Raw genomic sequence first — 12,640 nt, forward strand, 5'->3', positions numbered from 1 at the left:
CACTGTTCCACACCCTGTAGACCTCCCTCTCCTCACCCTGAATACCTCCCTCTCCTTGCCCTTTTCCTGAATGTGGATTCTAATGCTGGGTATCCAGTCACAAATCATGAGATTTGCATTAAGCTGTGTCAATGCTTTCTTTGCCTGATAGCAGGTTGATGCAAAGCACTTTAGTGCCCAGATATTTTTCTTGCAAATCTGCCATGATACCTGAATAAATACGGATAGAGATGGAAGACTGATTAGTTAGTAGAGATACAACACTATTATCCAACTTGCTCAACGATGCCTAAAAGTGAACTGCCTATATTTTGGTTAGAACCTACGAAGCATTGTGCTTCCATATACAGAAAGATATCCATTCCATAACGTCTTCAGCCTGCATTGATGTAATCAATACCCTATACAGGTGCGCACATAAACATGCAAATAGGCCTTTGTATTGGCTGATTCATCAGTTCTTGAATATTCTTGTCTTTGTCAGTGCTCCACCCAGCAGTTGAATTTAAATCTGTAGTAATTTCCTTCTACCCCCACTTTTTTATCAATATCGCTGCTATATGAATAGAAGGCCATTTTTGTCTACAGGATTCTAAGCAGTGGACGATGAAATATGCCATATTAGAAGTCTGAGCAGAGACATAAAAGTAGGGCACGCAGATCACTTTTTATTAATCATTGCCACCACCGCTTTGTTATCGCAGAACATGATTGGGTAAAGTTCAAACAGCGCAGATGACTAGGACCCGAGGGCGAATGTGCGAAATTGAGCTGGCCATCTTTCAGCAAACCATTGCCCTCGGAAAAAAAAACTAACCCGACCAACGGAGCCGCATCGGTAAATAGTTCGAGAGAATCGGATGTAGCAGCCCTTGACACGAAATAACCGGAGAGTCTCTGACGGGTGCAACCTTTTATTCTTTTGTTCTTTTGTTGCTATGGCACCGTGAAACTAGAAAAAGTAACATAAAATGGTTGCACTTTTACACAAATATATTAAGATCAGGGCAGTACAATTTTCATGTTCACAAATAAAAGAATGACAGAAAACATATTTCAGGACAAAAAAGAAAACTTAAACATGTGCATTATCTGCTTAACTTACATAAAGACACCAAAATTAAACATAATCACACTAAAGGCATACAATAAAACAACATACCTCGCTCCGCTTGCCAAGGGTGCAAGACGACGGTAAATTGAGCGGGAAAAGTTGAATTCACCAGACATTCATGGGTCTGGCCTTTAGCTTGCTTCATACACTATTTACGGACATAAAACGGCATAGAAATGCGACCGGTATAAAACACATGAACTATAAAAATTACACAGAAAACGTTTCAATAGGAACCCATCATTTATATAACAAAATACAGGCATTAAGACATTAAACTTACGTTTTCGACGCGACTATGCACGAGACACGCATCGCCATGAATGTTGCTGTGCGCCTCTAAAAGGGTACCGGGTGAAACGTAAATAAAAGGTTCCGGGGCGCAATACAGGTCGATACAACAATAGGTCCGTTACATCGGATGATTCGGGCATGTCATTATAAAAGAAAGATATAGCCTACAGTTCCAATTAACAAGGAGAAACAACCAGAATTTGAGGTCAGACCTGCAGCCTTCGTTGAGGTATATTATGTTCTTCAGTTTTGGGACCGAATGGGCCAGAGTTAGAAGGCGAGAGATGAACGAGCGGCCTTGCGGTATAATGCACACGGCGAAATTGAGGTGGCCAAGGAGGACAGCATTTTGCGTTTATTAACTCCAGCAGTAGTTTGAAACTAATCGGAAAAAGATCTCATCCTCTGTAGTTTCTCATCAGGGAGGGATGCTTGCATCCTATCGGAGTCTAAGCAAATCCCTCGAAATTCGGTTGTGGTAACTGGGCCCTCCGTTTTCTCTTCAGATAGGGGGACGCCGATTGCACGGAATACTCCCTTTAGAATGTCCAGAACGCTGGTTTGATTTGATGGAAAGTCAATTAGCAAGAAATCGTCCAGCAAATGTAAAACGAATGGCAACCGACATACGTTTAACAGGATCCAGCACAAGGCCTCGGATAACAAATTGAAGAGGTGGGGACTGCTCCTACACCCGAATGTTAACCTGACTGCAAAATAGATCTCAGACTACCATTTAACTCCGAACAGTGGCCAATCGGAACGATGAATAGGCATGATTTTAAAAGAATCCGTGATGTCGGCTTTTGCAAGCCAGGATCCCTGACCTGCGATTTTTATCAACGTAATTGCGTAGTCGATAGTGGCAAAGTACAAAGAAAATGGTGCTAGTGGAATGCATTCGTTGACACTAGCGATAGAAACTCCTACCCGGCTACTATACTACAGTTATTATAAGAACAGACGGGTTGGTTGAAATTGTTACAACGCGGGAGGTAGTAGCAGTCTTTTGACAGAGCACCGTTGTTTTCCCGTGGGAACTGCAGATAGCGCACGATAGCGACCAAAATGGCTGAGCAGGAGCTCGGTGTCCGTGATAGACCGGTCGATTCTAGTATTGAACATAGCTATAGATTGAGCTGACTTGACAGAGAACGCTTTGTGGGATTCATAAAATAAAGGTCCCCCATAGCGCTGGTTGAGGTCAACGATGATAACGAGGTAAGCGTCTAGTTCGATCCTCCTTTCAGGATAAACTTGCCACTGTATGTCTCTGTAAATACCGAAACTAATGACGAACTCGCCGAAGGATAAGTTGCGCGTTAGTCTGGGATCTGTTGTCTTTAAAAGAACAGACGCGTCGCCACAATCAACCCATTGGCGCTCAATAGCAGGGGAAGGTAAACCCACGAGACCCTGGAGTATATTGTATTCAGTGAGTTGGGAAACGGTTGCTGTGGCGGGCATGATGAAATTCCTACCCAGATGCTGAACTGATCAGAGCTATGGATAATGTAAAGGATACGGGAGCTAGGGCAACTACCGCGGTGGCGGCAGTAGGCAGGATGGCTAGACACGCGGCTGGTGCGTAGGCTGTGTTGGCGGAGGAAGCCGAGGCCGATGGTTGCACGCCGGGGCACTCAGGCAGGAAGTGGAAGGACGCCGTGACAAATGAAGATGCGGGTTGGGGGCTTGGACCTTGGACCCTTCCAGGAGTTTGGATCGGTGTGTCGATGGCGTCCATCCTTGTGCCGAGGCTTTCCACAGACTCGGAGAGGGTTTGTAGAACCTGGATGATATCCGTGTTGAGGACTTGTGGGTGAGTTGGTTGAGGATGCTGGGAATCGGGATGATCGGCATTCTTCCTCACACGTTTATCCAGACCAGAAGAGGTAGGACGAGTAGCACGCTTCTTGCCGGGTTGTTTTCTTTCAGCCGCTGTGGCGGCGGCAGCTACGGCGGCGGCGGCGGCGGCAGCAGCGGCACCGGGCGACATAGTGAGCTGCTGAGATAATCGATAATAACGAGCATCAAACGAAATACCTATGCAGCAAAGAACATATGTTAGAATACTCTTTATAAAGCAGGTGTAGGTAGGTGATTGGTGATTGATGATTGGCAAACTGGCGCATGTGAGTTGAGTCCTCCTGTTAGAACTTGCGCTAAAGCTTACATTTCTGCAGGTCGAATTTGGAAATAACAGAGGCATCCCGTAGCGGAACAAAAGCAGCGTCAATAAGGAGAAAAGGGGTTCTTGACTTTCACAGTAATGGTGTTCAGGCCTCAATAGTCGATAAAGGGACGTAAGCTGCTATCCTTCTTTTTTACAAAAAAGAACCCAGCGCACAGTGGGGAGGATGAAGGATGGATGAGGCCAGCCGTGAGAGAGACCCGGATATAGTTCTCCATAGCCTCTCACTCAGGCCTGGATAAGATTTACAGGCGGCTGCTTGGGAGAGGTGAACCAGGCAAGAGGTTTATTGCGCAATCATGGGGACATTGAGGGGGCAAGGAGATGTGATGTGTTGTCTGTGATGTTTGCTGAACACTAAAGCGAGATCATGATAGACCACAGGCACAGAGGTTCCGGGGGGGTCAATGTAGTGAAGACAGTGGGAGTGACAGTATATGCTCCAAGCGGTGAGGCTGCTTGTGGGCCAATCTATGTGGGGATTGTGCTTGTCGAACAAGGGGCACCTTAAAACTAACTGGGTATGGGGAGAGTCAACCACCGCAGGTCCAGGTGGACGGTCTTCAGCTCCAACAGTTCTAAGCGCAAACCGTTCGCACTCCCAGCGGGATATCTAGGGCTTGGGTTTCGATCCCTAATTTTTCTATTACCCTCTTATCAATAAAACTGTTGTCCTCGCCAGAGTAGAGGAGAGCAGAGAGTTGGAAGGGCCCTGCACCCAGAGGGTAGCAAAGAGCTGGGGGCGGGAGTGATAGGGACAAAAGGCTTGTCCGCATCACCCTGGTTAAGGACGAGCCTGTTCGTTTTCCGGTAGTAGGGGGCAGGATAGAGAGAAGTGTCCCTCCTGGCCTCAGTATAGACAGACCTGGCTCCTTACCCGGTGGTTACGTTTCTCCTGAGAAAGGCGGGCCCACCCCAATTCCATCGGTTCCGGCTCAGCATGGCTCTGGATGTTTCGGGGGGGAATCAGAGACCCTTGGTGGGGCCCGTGACGTCATCGTGGGGTAGGAGACGGATGGCGATGGTCAGTGGAGAGCTGGCACCGGATAAGTGATAGGGACGGGGGACAGTGGCGGTGGATATCCATCCGGATGACCAGTTGGATCAGCTGCTCCAAGTCCTTCAGGGTGTCGTGGAGAGCATTCCAGAACGGTCATGGTGTCCACTCTGCGGGGGCCTTGTCGGAGGGAGAGGAGTCGTCTCGAGGCGTCCTGGCCGCGACCGGGATGGTCGAAAACCCGGTGATAACGGGGGAAGGTAGTGGACCCAAAAGCACAACACAGGATAGACCAAGTAAGTTTGAACAGAGGAGTTCATTGAGAATCCGTGGGGGCTGGAGAATGTTGGGAAACAGGGTCCAGGTGAGTCCAGACGGAGGGGCTGAGGAGCATGGAACTGCGGAACAAGGAAACACGGGTTAGGTTGGTAGGACAGGATAAGTCTTCAGAAAGGACGATTGTACAGACAGGCCACAAGGCAATACGAACTGTTCCAAGTCTGTTATGATCTGGCGACTTGATCTGGGTCCCACTTGGTGTTAGAATGGACAGTGTCACAAACATAACCGCTTCAACTAAAGTGGGATTTTTGGGTTAATGTGCCTTGAAAAGGATATGCTGTGAAGTTTGAATTCCAATTCTAAAATGATCGATTGATTGATTGATTGAGTTTACTTTGTTATCTCCATCACTGGTTGCGTCTGCTAGAAACATACACTTTTACAGGAAGTAGATGTTTAGCTTTGATTATTCAACAGAAAGACAGTATTAAGTGACCTATAATATGGGCCTGTGAAGCCCTTTGAGACTAACTGTGATTAAGAGCAATACAAATGAATTAATATTACAAAAGATGGAATAATTAAAAAAGAAGGCTTTTGTTTTGAGGGACCGCACATCTAAAGTGATAAGTTAATAAACCATTGTGTCATGTCATTACAGAACCGTCTGTTACTGGGTGACCTGCAGGTTGGTTGTGTACGTGTGTGCACAAAGCACAGTAAGGAGATGGGACTCATAGTAAATAAAGTAAAAATAGAAAACAAGAAGGAACCTTGTACTGGTCATTGTAGTCCCAAACATCTGTTGACCAAGCCCAGTACTTCCAAGTACGTCATGGCAAAAGAGGAAGGAAGTATTTTTCTATGTATTTCCTCAACTAAAGCCACCATTAACATTGTTGTGGATTACAAACTGATATTTCCTCTTTTAATGAACCTTTTAAGTTTATTTTAGCTGCAGGTGTCTTGAAATATCTCCCCACAACAGGCAAGTGAGAGAGATAGGACTAACTATGTATTCAAGATCAGCAACAGGAGGATTTCTAGCTTTCCTCCTGTCATTACCAGGTTGGTACCTTTAACTTACACACGTTGAATTTTTCCAAAGCTTTTGCACTTATATTATTTAAAGCTTTATGTAACCTACTCAGTCGATTAATAATTGATATAACTTTGAATAACCTTCAAGTACAAACAAAGAATGTTGAAGAATGGCAGATATTACTAGAATAGGTTTGGTGTGTTGAATAATTTCAAATGTTTTTACGCTTTTTTGGTTTAAAAAAATATTTATGGATTTAAATTGATTTATGTGAAGCATTTACTAACTTTATCGACAAATCGAAGATTTAGGATAGAAATCTAAAATACGGCAATTTACTGTACATATACTATTTTGTCATTTGCAAAACAATGTGAATATCTATCTTGAATCATTTCATATCATAAGAAAAAAAAATTGTACAACATGAACATTTATAATAGTGGGCGGAGACACGTTGTTTTTCTTAATTAGGAAATGACCTTCCCTTGTTCCATCAATAGCCCACCCACGCTTGTGCCAGATTTTTTATGTTGAATTTCACTAAGACATGGATCTCACTTTACATCTGTAAATGACAGATCTCCCTGCTCGGTTAGGTATCACCAGCTGTTTAGCTAGCTTTAACAGTAGCTCTATCACTAGCTGTGTCACTAGCTCTATTACCAGCTATCTCGCTTGCTCTGTCGCTGGCTGTATCACTAGCTCTATCACTAGCTGTATAATGTTGGTCTCATTATGTTCTTGAACGTTCCTCTCACAGCTCAGTGGTCCGCATGTATCTGTAGTTTCAAGCTCCACCTAACAGCCTCCATTTCTTTGTGTATCTTGTGATCATGCATTTCATCAGTTGAGCCTCTGTATATTGTTCAAATCTCAATGACATGTGTTTCTTCTTTCTTTTTCAGCGCTACAGGGTAAAATTGGTTGGGCAGTTACTTACACATCTAGTAATATCAGCGCCTTAAGAGGATCAACAGTTAATATCAGCTGTATCTATAAATACCCTTACGGCCGATATTTCCGCCCTACCAACGTCACAACACTGTGGTTTACTAAAGGAGAGATCGAGCTGCCAGTTAACCTGAAACATGATGCTGACTATGCAGGACGTGTTGAATACAGCGATGGAGAGATAAGCTGTAACTGGTTCAGTTGTAAGGGAACTTGTACTCTGCGAATCAAAAACCTGACGCAGAGTGACTCTGCTGAGTACAAGTTCATGTTCATAACAAACATAGAAGGAGGGAAATTTACTGGTGACCCTGGAGTCATGCTATCTGTCACAGGTAAACTAGAAATTACTAATGCATCTGTGTGTGTGTGTGTGTGTGTGTGTGTGTGTGTGTGTGTGTGTGTGTGTGTGTGTGTGTGTGTGTGTGTGTGTGTGTGTGTGTGTGTGTGTGTGTGTGTGAGGAAACTATTACTGCCAAGCTCATTGTGCAATCGGACATCATGATTCCATCTTTTTGTTTACTAACATGACGGGTAATTATTCTTTTAAAACAGACATACACGCACACTTTGCTACTGAATGTATTATATATCCATAGAGGAGGGCATATGCACCCGAAATGAAATCTGTGCGACCTCAAATACTACTTCCATCATTTGTGAGAGTGTAAATAATGGTGGTGCTACCTTTACCAATTTGTAGGGGTGTTCCCAGGGGAATGTACCAATTTGGTGGGGGATTTATTGTTTATTTATTGATTTATTGTTATTGATGAGTAGTGTGTAGAATATACTAGCATCTAGCGGTGAGGTCGCAGTTTGGAACTAACTGGACACTTATACATTATGCATTTCTTCTTTAACTATGTCATCATACATTTACATATTACCGCGCCCTAGGGCCTCAAAAGACACATTACATAACAAACATGGGGGCAAAGTCTGAAGGTAGTAACAGGTCAGATCATCAACAGCTGACTTTAATGACGCTGAAACAACTGCAGTCCTGCTCATTCCAAATTGCACATTGTTCCTTCATGATACTTGATAAGCTCCAGTGATCAAGCCTAGCCCTAGCATTATATATATAACTATTTAAACCCAGTCAGTGTCTGAATTCATATTCGTATTTTCCAGAGACATCGCCTTCATCATCATCACTGACAACATCAGTCAATGTCAGAATCGTTGTGGTTTCATTGGCCACAGTACTCCTTGTTTTTCTTTTCATTAGGTAAGATATTCTTTCCCCCCCCTCTCTCTCTCCCTCTCTCTAGCTCTCTATCTGTCTTGCTAACTCTCACTTTCTCTCTGACACTCTCTCTCTCCGTTTGCCTCTTCCCCTTTCTCGTTTTCCATTCACTTCTGTTTCTTCTTTCTCTCTGTTCTCTTACCAGAAGAAAAAGGGCCGACAGAGAAGCATCGGGCCAGGGGAAAGCAGCAGAGAAGGTTGGCGAGGTGGAGGAGGAGCAGAGGGACAGAACTTAAGACTTTTGACTCAACCATCATTTTACTAATCCTCCCACTAGAAGAAGTCTCACCATGCCAGACACTGTGTGGGATCTGTGTTGACCCAAACGTAAGCTGATGTATAAGACTAAACTATCATGGTACAGGACCTGTTCCTACCCTTCCCTGTGGTCACCAGATAATGGTATGGGTCATTCTATGTTCCTCCCCTATGGTCACCAGATGACGGCAGACAGAATCGGATTTCAGAGGCCAGCATGTTTTGTTTCCCTGGCAACTCTAGGCTGCGTGAAAACACAGAGATGTTAATATCAGTCACCAAAAGGGTTGACAAATTAACCAAAAACCAAAATGTACTCTTGTTTCCTCTCTCCTGCTCAGACACTTCCTGTTTTTGTGTATGAAAAGAATTCTGACCCATAGCTCCGCCCCTTCAGCACAGAGAGAACCAATAGAGCTTCAGGAGCTGCCTTGTCCAATCAGATCAGAGACAGCAGGTCCTGTACTCTGTGGTGAACTGTAAAAGACACAAATCAAATCAAATCAAATTTATTGTCATTTGGTTGATTGAAAAACAAAACGAGAAGGCGTTTCTCCGGGATCAAGATCAAGTACACATACATTTCAAACAAATCCCAATGATGAATAAATGAATAAATAATAAATAAAGTCCAGTGAGAAGATCTAGGACGCTGGTGCATTGAGCATCCTGACAGCTTGAGGCAGGAAGCTGTTCTGCAGCCTGGTGGAGCATCTTAAGCTGCAATAGCGCTTCTGTGAGGGTAGGAGCTGAAAGAAGCTGTTCAGAGGGTGAGAGGGGTCTCTCATTATTTTCTGGGCCCTATTCCTGCAGCGGCTTAGGAATATGTCCTGGACAGAGGGAAGTGAGGCTCCAATGACCTTTTCCGCTGATCTCACCACCCTTTGCAGGGCCTTTTTGTCCGCCACACTGCAGCTGGAGAACCAGGTAGAGATGGCGTACGTCACAACGCTGTGGCTGAGTAAGCCTCTCTTGGGATTTCTATAGAGTTTGGGGACTTCAGCCTCCCAGGGTGACTAAGGCTAATTTCTTTTTTCAAAATAAAATTACAAGACAGATAAAGATAGCATATCAGCATTGTACACCATATCCAATTATACACTGCATAGTGGTAGGCTACATAGCCTGAAGCTTTGGCTGGAAAGGTCCTCATTCAACCATAGAAGGAAGTCCACCTGAATGAGTTAGCCTTCTTTTAGCAATAATAATAAAGCTATACCTAGTGGTCAACCTGCAAGAGTTAGCCTACTGTCAGCTCTGATGCTAAAAAAGAGAATTGCTTTAGGTCTGACATGGAGAACCGTATGCAGTGAGGTTTTCTTCTAGCCACGACAGCTATGTGATGGTTTTCTGCATAGCGCTTCATTTCTTTATGTGCTAAATATCTCCCACCACAGACTCTTGATTGTTTATGTTCCTCTCTTATTAACTTCTCATAACTTAACATAAAGATTGTGACATTTACATGTTAACATTGTTGCTGCCAGATTTCTAAGCCAGTATTTCGAATTCTACAACATGGGCCTTTCAGAATGTTGCTGTTATTAAGAGCAATACCAATAAATGATTTTTCAGTGTCGACAGACAGACTATTAATTTGTATTACAATTGATTTGCTGTTAATTGTAAAGGTGCATTTTACCCACTACAGATATTCAGAGAGTTAAGGTTGAAGTGATCAGTTAAAAATAATACACATGCTTAGAGATAAGTACCCGGGTGAGGTAGTTCTCTAAGGAAAGGAACACATATTGTTCTACTCAGGCCACTTCCATATTAACCATATCAACAACACAGTACCCCTCACCATCACTACGTGGATGATTTTGCTAGAGATGACGTCAAGCTCAAATTAGCCAGTTTAACCAACTAGTAAGCTGTGTAGAAAACTGTTCAAAAGCTGTATGTTTTTAGCTGAAAATACGATTTCATCCTGTTTTGTAAATTAACTTAAAAGTACAGATATCTGTAAAAAAAAATAAAGAAGTAAAAAGAAGAGAAGTAGATAAAGATGAAAATAGCAGAAGATAAAACAAGAAGGAACTTTGTGCCATTGTGTTCTTAAGGTGATTAAATGCTCCAGGCCTGGAAGTTCAAAACCCTTCTTGTTAATACTGCTGCTGATTATGAAAAGAAGAGGAAGGTTTGAAAGTTTCCTTTTTTTTGTTCAGCTTAGTACACGTTGAACTGGCAAACACATCAGACTAGCTTCTCTTCTACAGTAAGACCAATAACTTTGTTTGTACTTTAATTTCACTGTTAACAATGTAGTTCATATATTGATGACTACAAATCCTATCAAGATAAGTATTTTGGTTTTCTCGGTTTAAATACCATTAAATACCAATGTTGTGGTTTTTTCATACTGATGTATTTTTCCTTTTATGTACTTTTGAAATTTGATCTTTTTTTTTTAGCTGCAGGTGAGTTTAAATATCTCACCAGAACAACAAAGTGAGAGAGTAGAGGACCAGAGAACTATGAATTTGCCATTTCTAGCTATCCTTCTGTCATTACCAGGTACATTTACTGTGTATTGTTTACATTTAGTTTAACTATTTCACTGAGTGCCATGAGAACCAAGCAACTGGAATAAGGAGAGGGCCAAAGCATGTTGGTAACAGATTTGACATTAAAGAAGCAACATCTTGAATGCTGTGTTTGGTTAAGATGACTCATAGAATAGGGAAAGGTCCACTTTATATATTAGAGTTTAGGTCATTAGTCTTTGGGGTGGATACCAAATCAATGCAAGTTGTATACAGCCCCTTGTAGTAATAGTTATGTCGTCTTTGGAGATAAAAAAACTACAAAGTGAATTATTTGACAGAATATATATTTTTCTGGTTGCCCGGTTATCCTGAATAATTTGCAACATTGATGGATAATTCTGTTGGTTTATTTTTGCATACAGAATCCAGTCGAAGGTCAGAAGCCAACATGGTTTCCAATCTAACAAATGTTTTTTCATCAGCGGAGCCTCTGTGTCTTGTTCATTCTCAATTAGATGTTTTTTTCTTTTCTTTTTTACAGCGCTCCAGAGTAATTATGACTATGCAGTTACTTACACATCTGCTGATGTCTGCGCATTAAGAGAATCAACGGTTGACATCCACTGCACCTATAAATTCCCTTATAACGACCATTACAACGTCACAACACTGTGGTTTACTAAAGGAGCGATCGATAAGCCAGTTAATCTGATAAATGATACTGACCACGCATGTCGTTTTGAAAACAGCTGCGGAACGATAAGATGTAACTCGTCCAGCTGTAATGGAACATGTACCTTGAGAATCAAAGACTTGAGACAGAGTGACTCTGCTGAGTACAAGTTCAGGTTCATAACAAACATAGAAGTTGGGAAATTTAGTGGCGTCCCTGGAGTGATGTTATCTGTGACAGGTAAACTTTAATAACTAATGTGTGTGTGAGTGTGTGTGCGTGTTTCTGTGTGTATGTCTGTGTGTCTGTTTGTGTGTATTTTTGTCGCTTTTTGTGTTCTTGCAGGATTGTCTTGAGTGTAATCTTAATTACTGTTATTAACTGTGTATTTCATTCTCAGACCAGGTGAAGGTGTCCTTTCCTTCCTCTACTGATCCTACCAGGGCAAACATGACATGTCGCAGTATGTGTAGTCTAGCTGGTGGTTTTACCTACATCTGGTCCAGGAATGGACAGTATGTAGAACAGGGGATCTACTACAAAGGCAACATTAGTTCTGAAGACAACTATGCATGTGCTGTTGAAGGATACAAACATCTCCACTCTCCTTTAGTGTGTAAGTCAACTCCACAGTACGCTGACATGCTACCAGATGTAATGGAGTTTTTAGGGCACAGAAATACATGTAGATGTACTATGAATAGACTCAAACTGTTGGCATTTTATATATTAATTAATTTAACAGACGCTCCAAAGACCCCCTCAGTGACCGTGAGTCCCTCCGGGGAAATAGAGGAGGGCAGCTCAGTGACTCTGAGCTGCACCAGTGATGCCAACCCAGCAGCTGACTACACCTGGTTCAAGGAACATGGAGACTCAGTGGGACAATCAGGACAGAACTACACCATCACTAATATCACATCTGAGCTTGGAGGAAACTATTACTGCCAACCCTGTAATGCAATTGGACGTCATAATTCCACCTTTTTGTTAATTGATGTGATAGGTAATTGCCTACTTAGAACAAACACAAACATACACAGAGACACACACACAGACACTAACAGAGAATGAATAAGCCAAGTCTCACT

General features: G+C 42.7%; 1 protein-coding gene and 1 long non-coding RNA gene across 2 annotated transcripts; both read left to right on the plus strand.

Moving 5' to 3' along the window:
* The first annotated feature begins 5,670 nt into the window (after positions 1–5,670).
* LOC132454154 (uncharacterized) lies at positions 5,671–9,963 on the plus strand. Its single transcript, XR_009524882.1, has 4 exons — positions 5,671–5,946; positions 6,829–7,209; positions 8,012–8,108; positions 8,272–9,963. It is a non-coding gene; the product is annotated as an uncharacterized LOC132454154 (long non-coding RNA).
* Positions 9,964–10,385: 422 nt separating this feature from the next.
* Positions 10,386–12,640, plus strand: LOC132454152 (uncharacterized). Its single transcript, XM_060047361.1, has 4 exons — positions 10,386–10,904; positions 11,418–11,789; positions 11,950–12,165; positions 12,295–12,640. The coding sequence occupies exons 1-4, from the start codon at positions 10,865–10,867 to the stop codon at positions 12,621–12,623; spliced, it is 957 nt and encodes a 318-aa protein (XP_059903344.1). The 5' UTR covers positions 10,386–10,864; the 3' UTR covers positions 12,624–12,640.

Source organism: Gadus macrocephalus, chromosome 3, assembly GCF_031168955.1.
Source record: "Gadus macrocephalus chromosome 3, ASM3116895v1".
Taxonomy (NCBI): domain Eukaryota; kingdom Metazoa; phylum Chordata; class Actinopteri; order Gadiformes; family Gadidae; genus Gadus; species Gadus macrocephalus.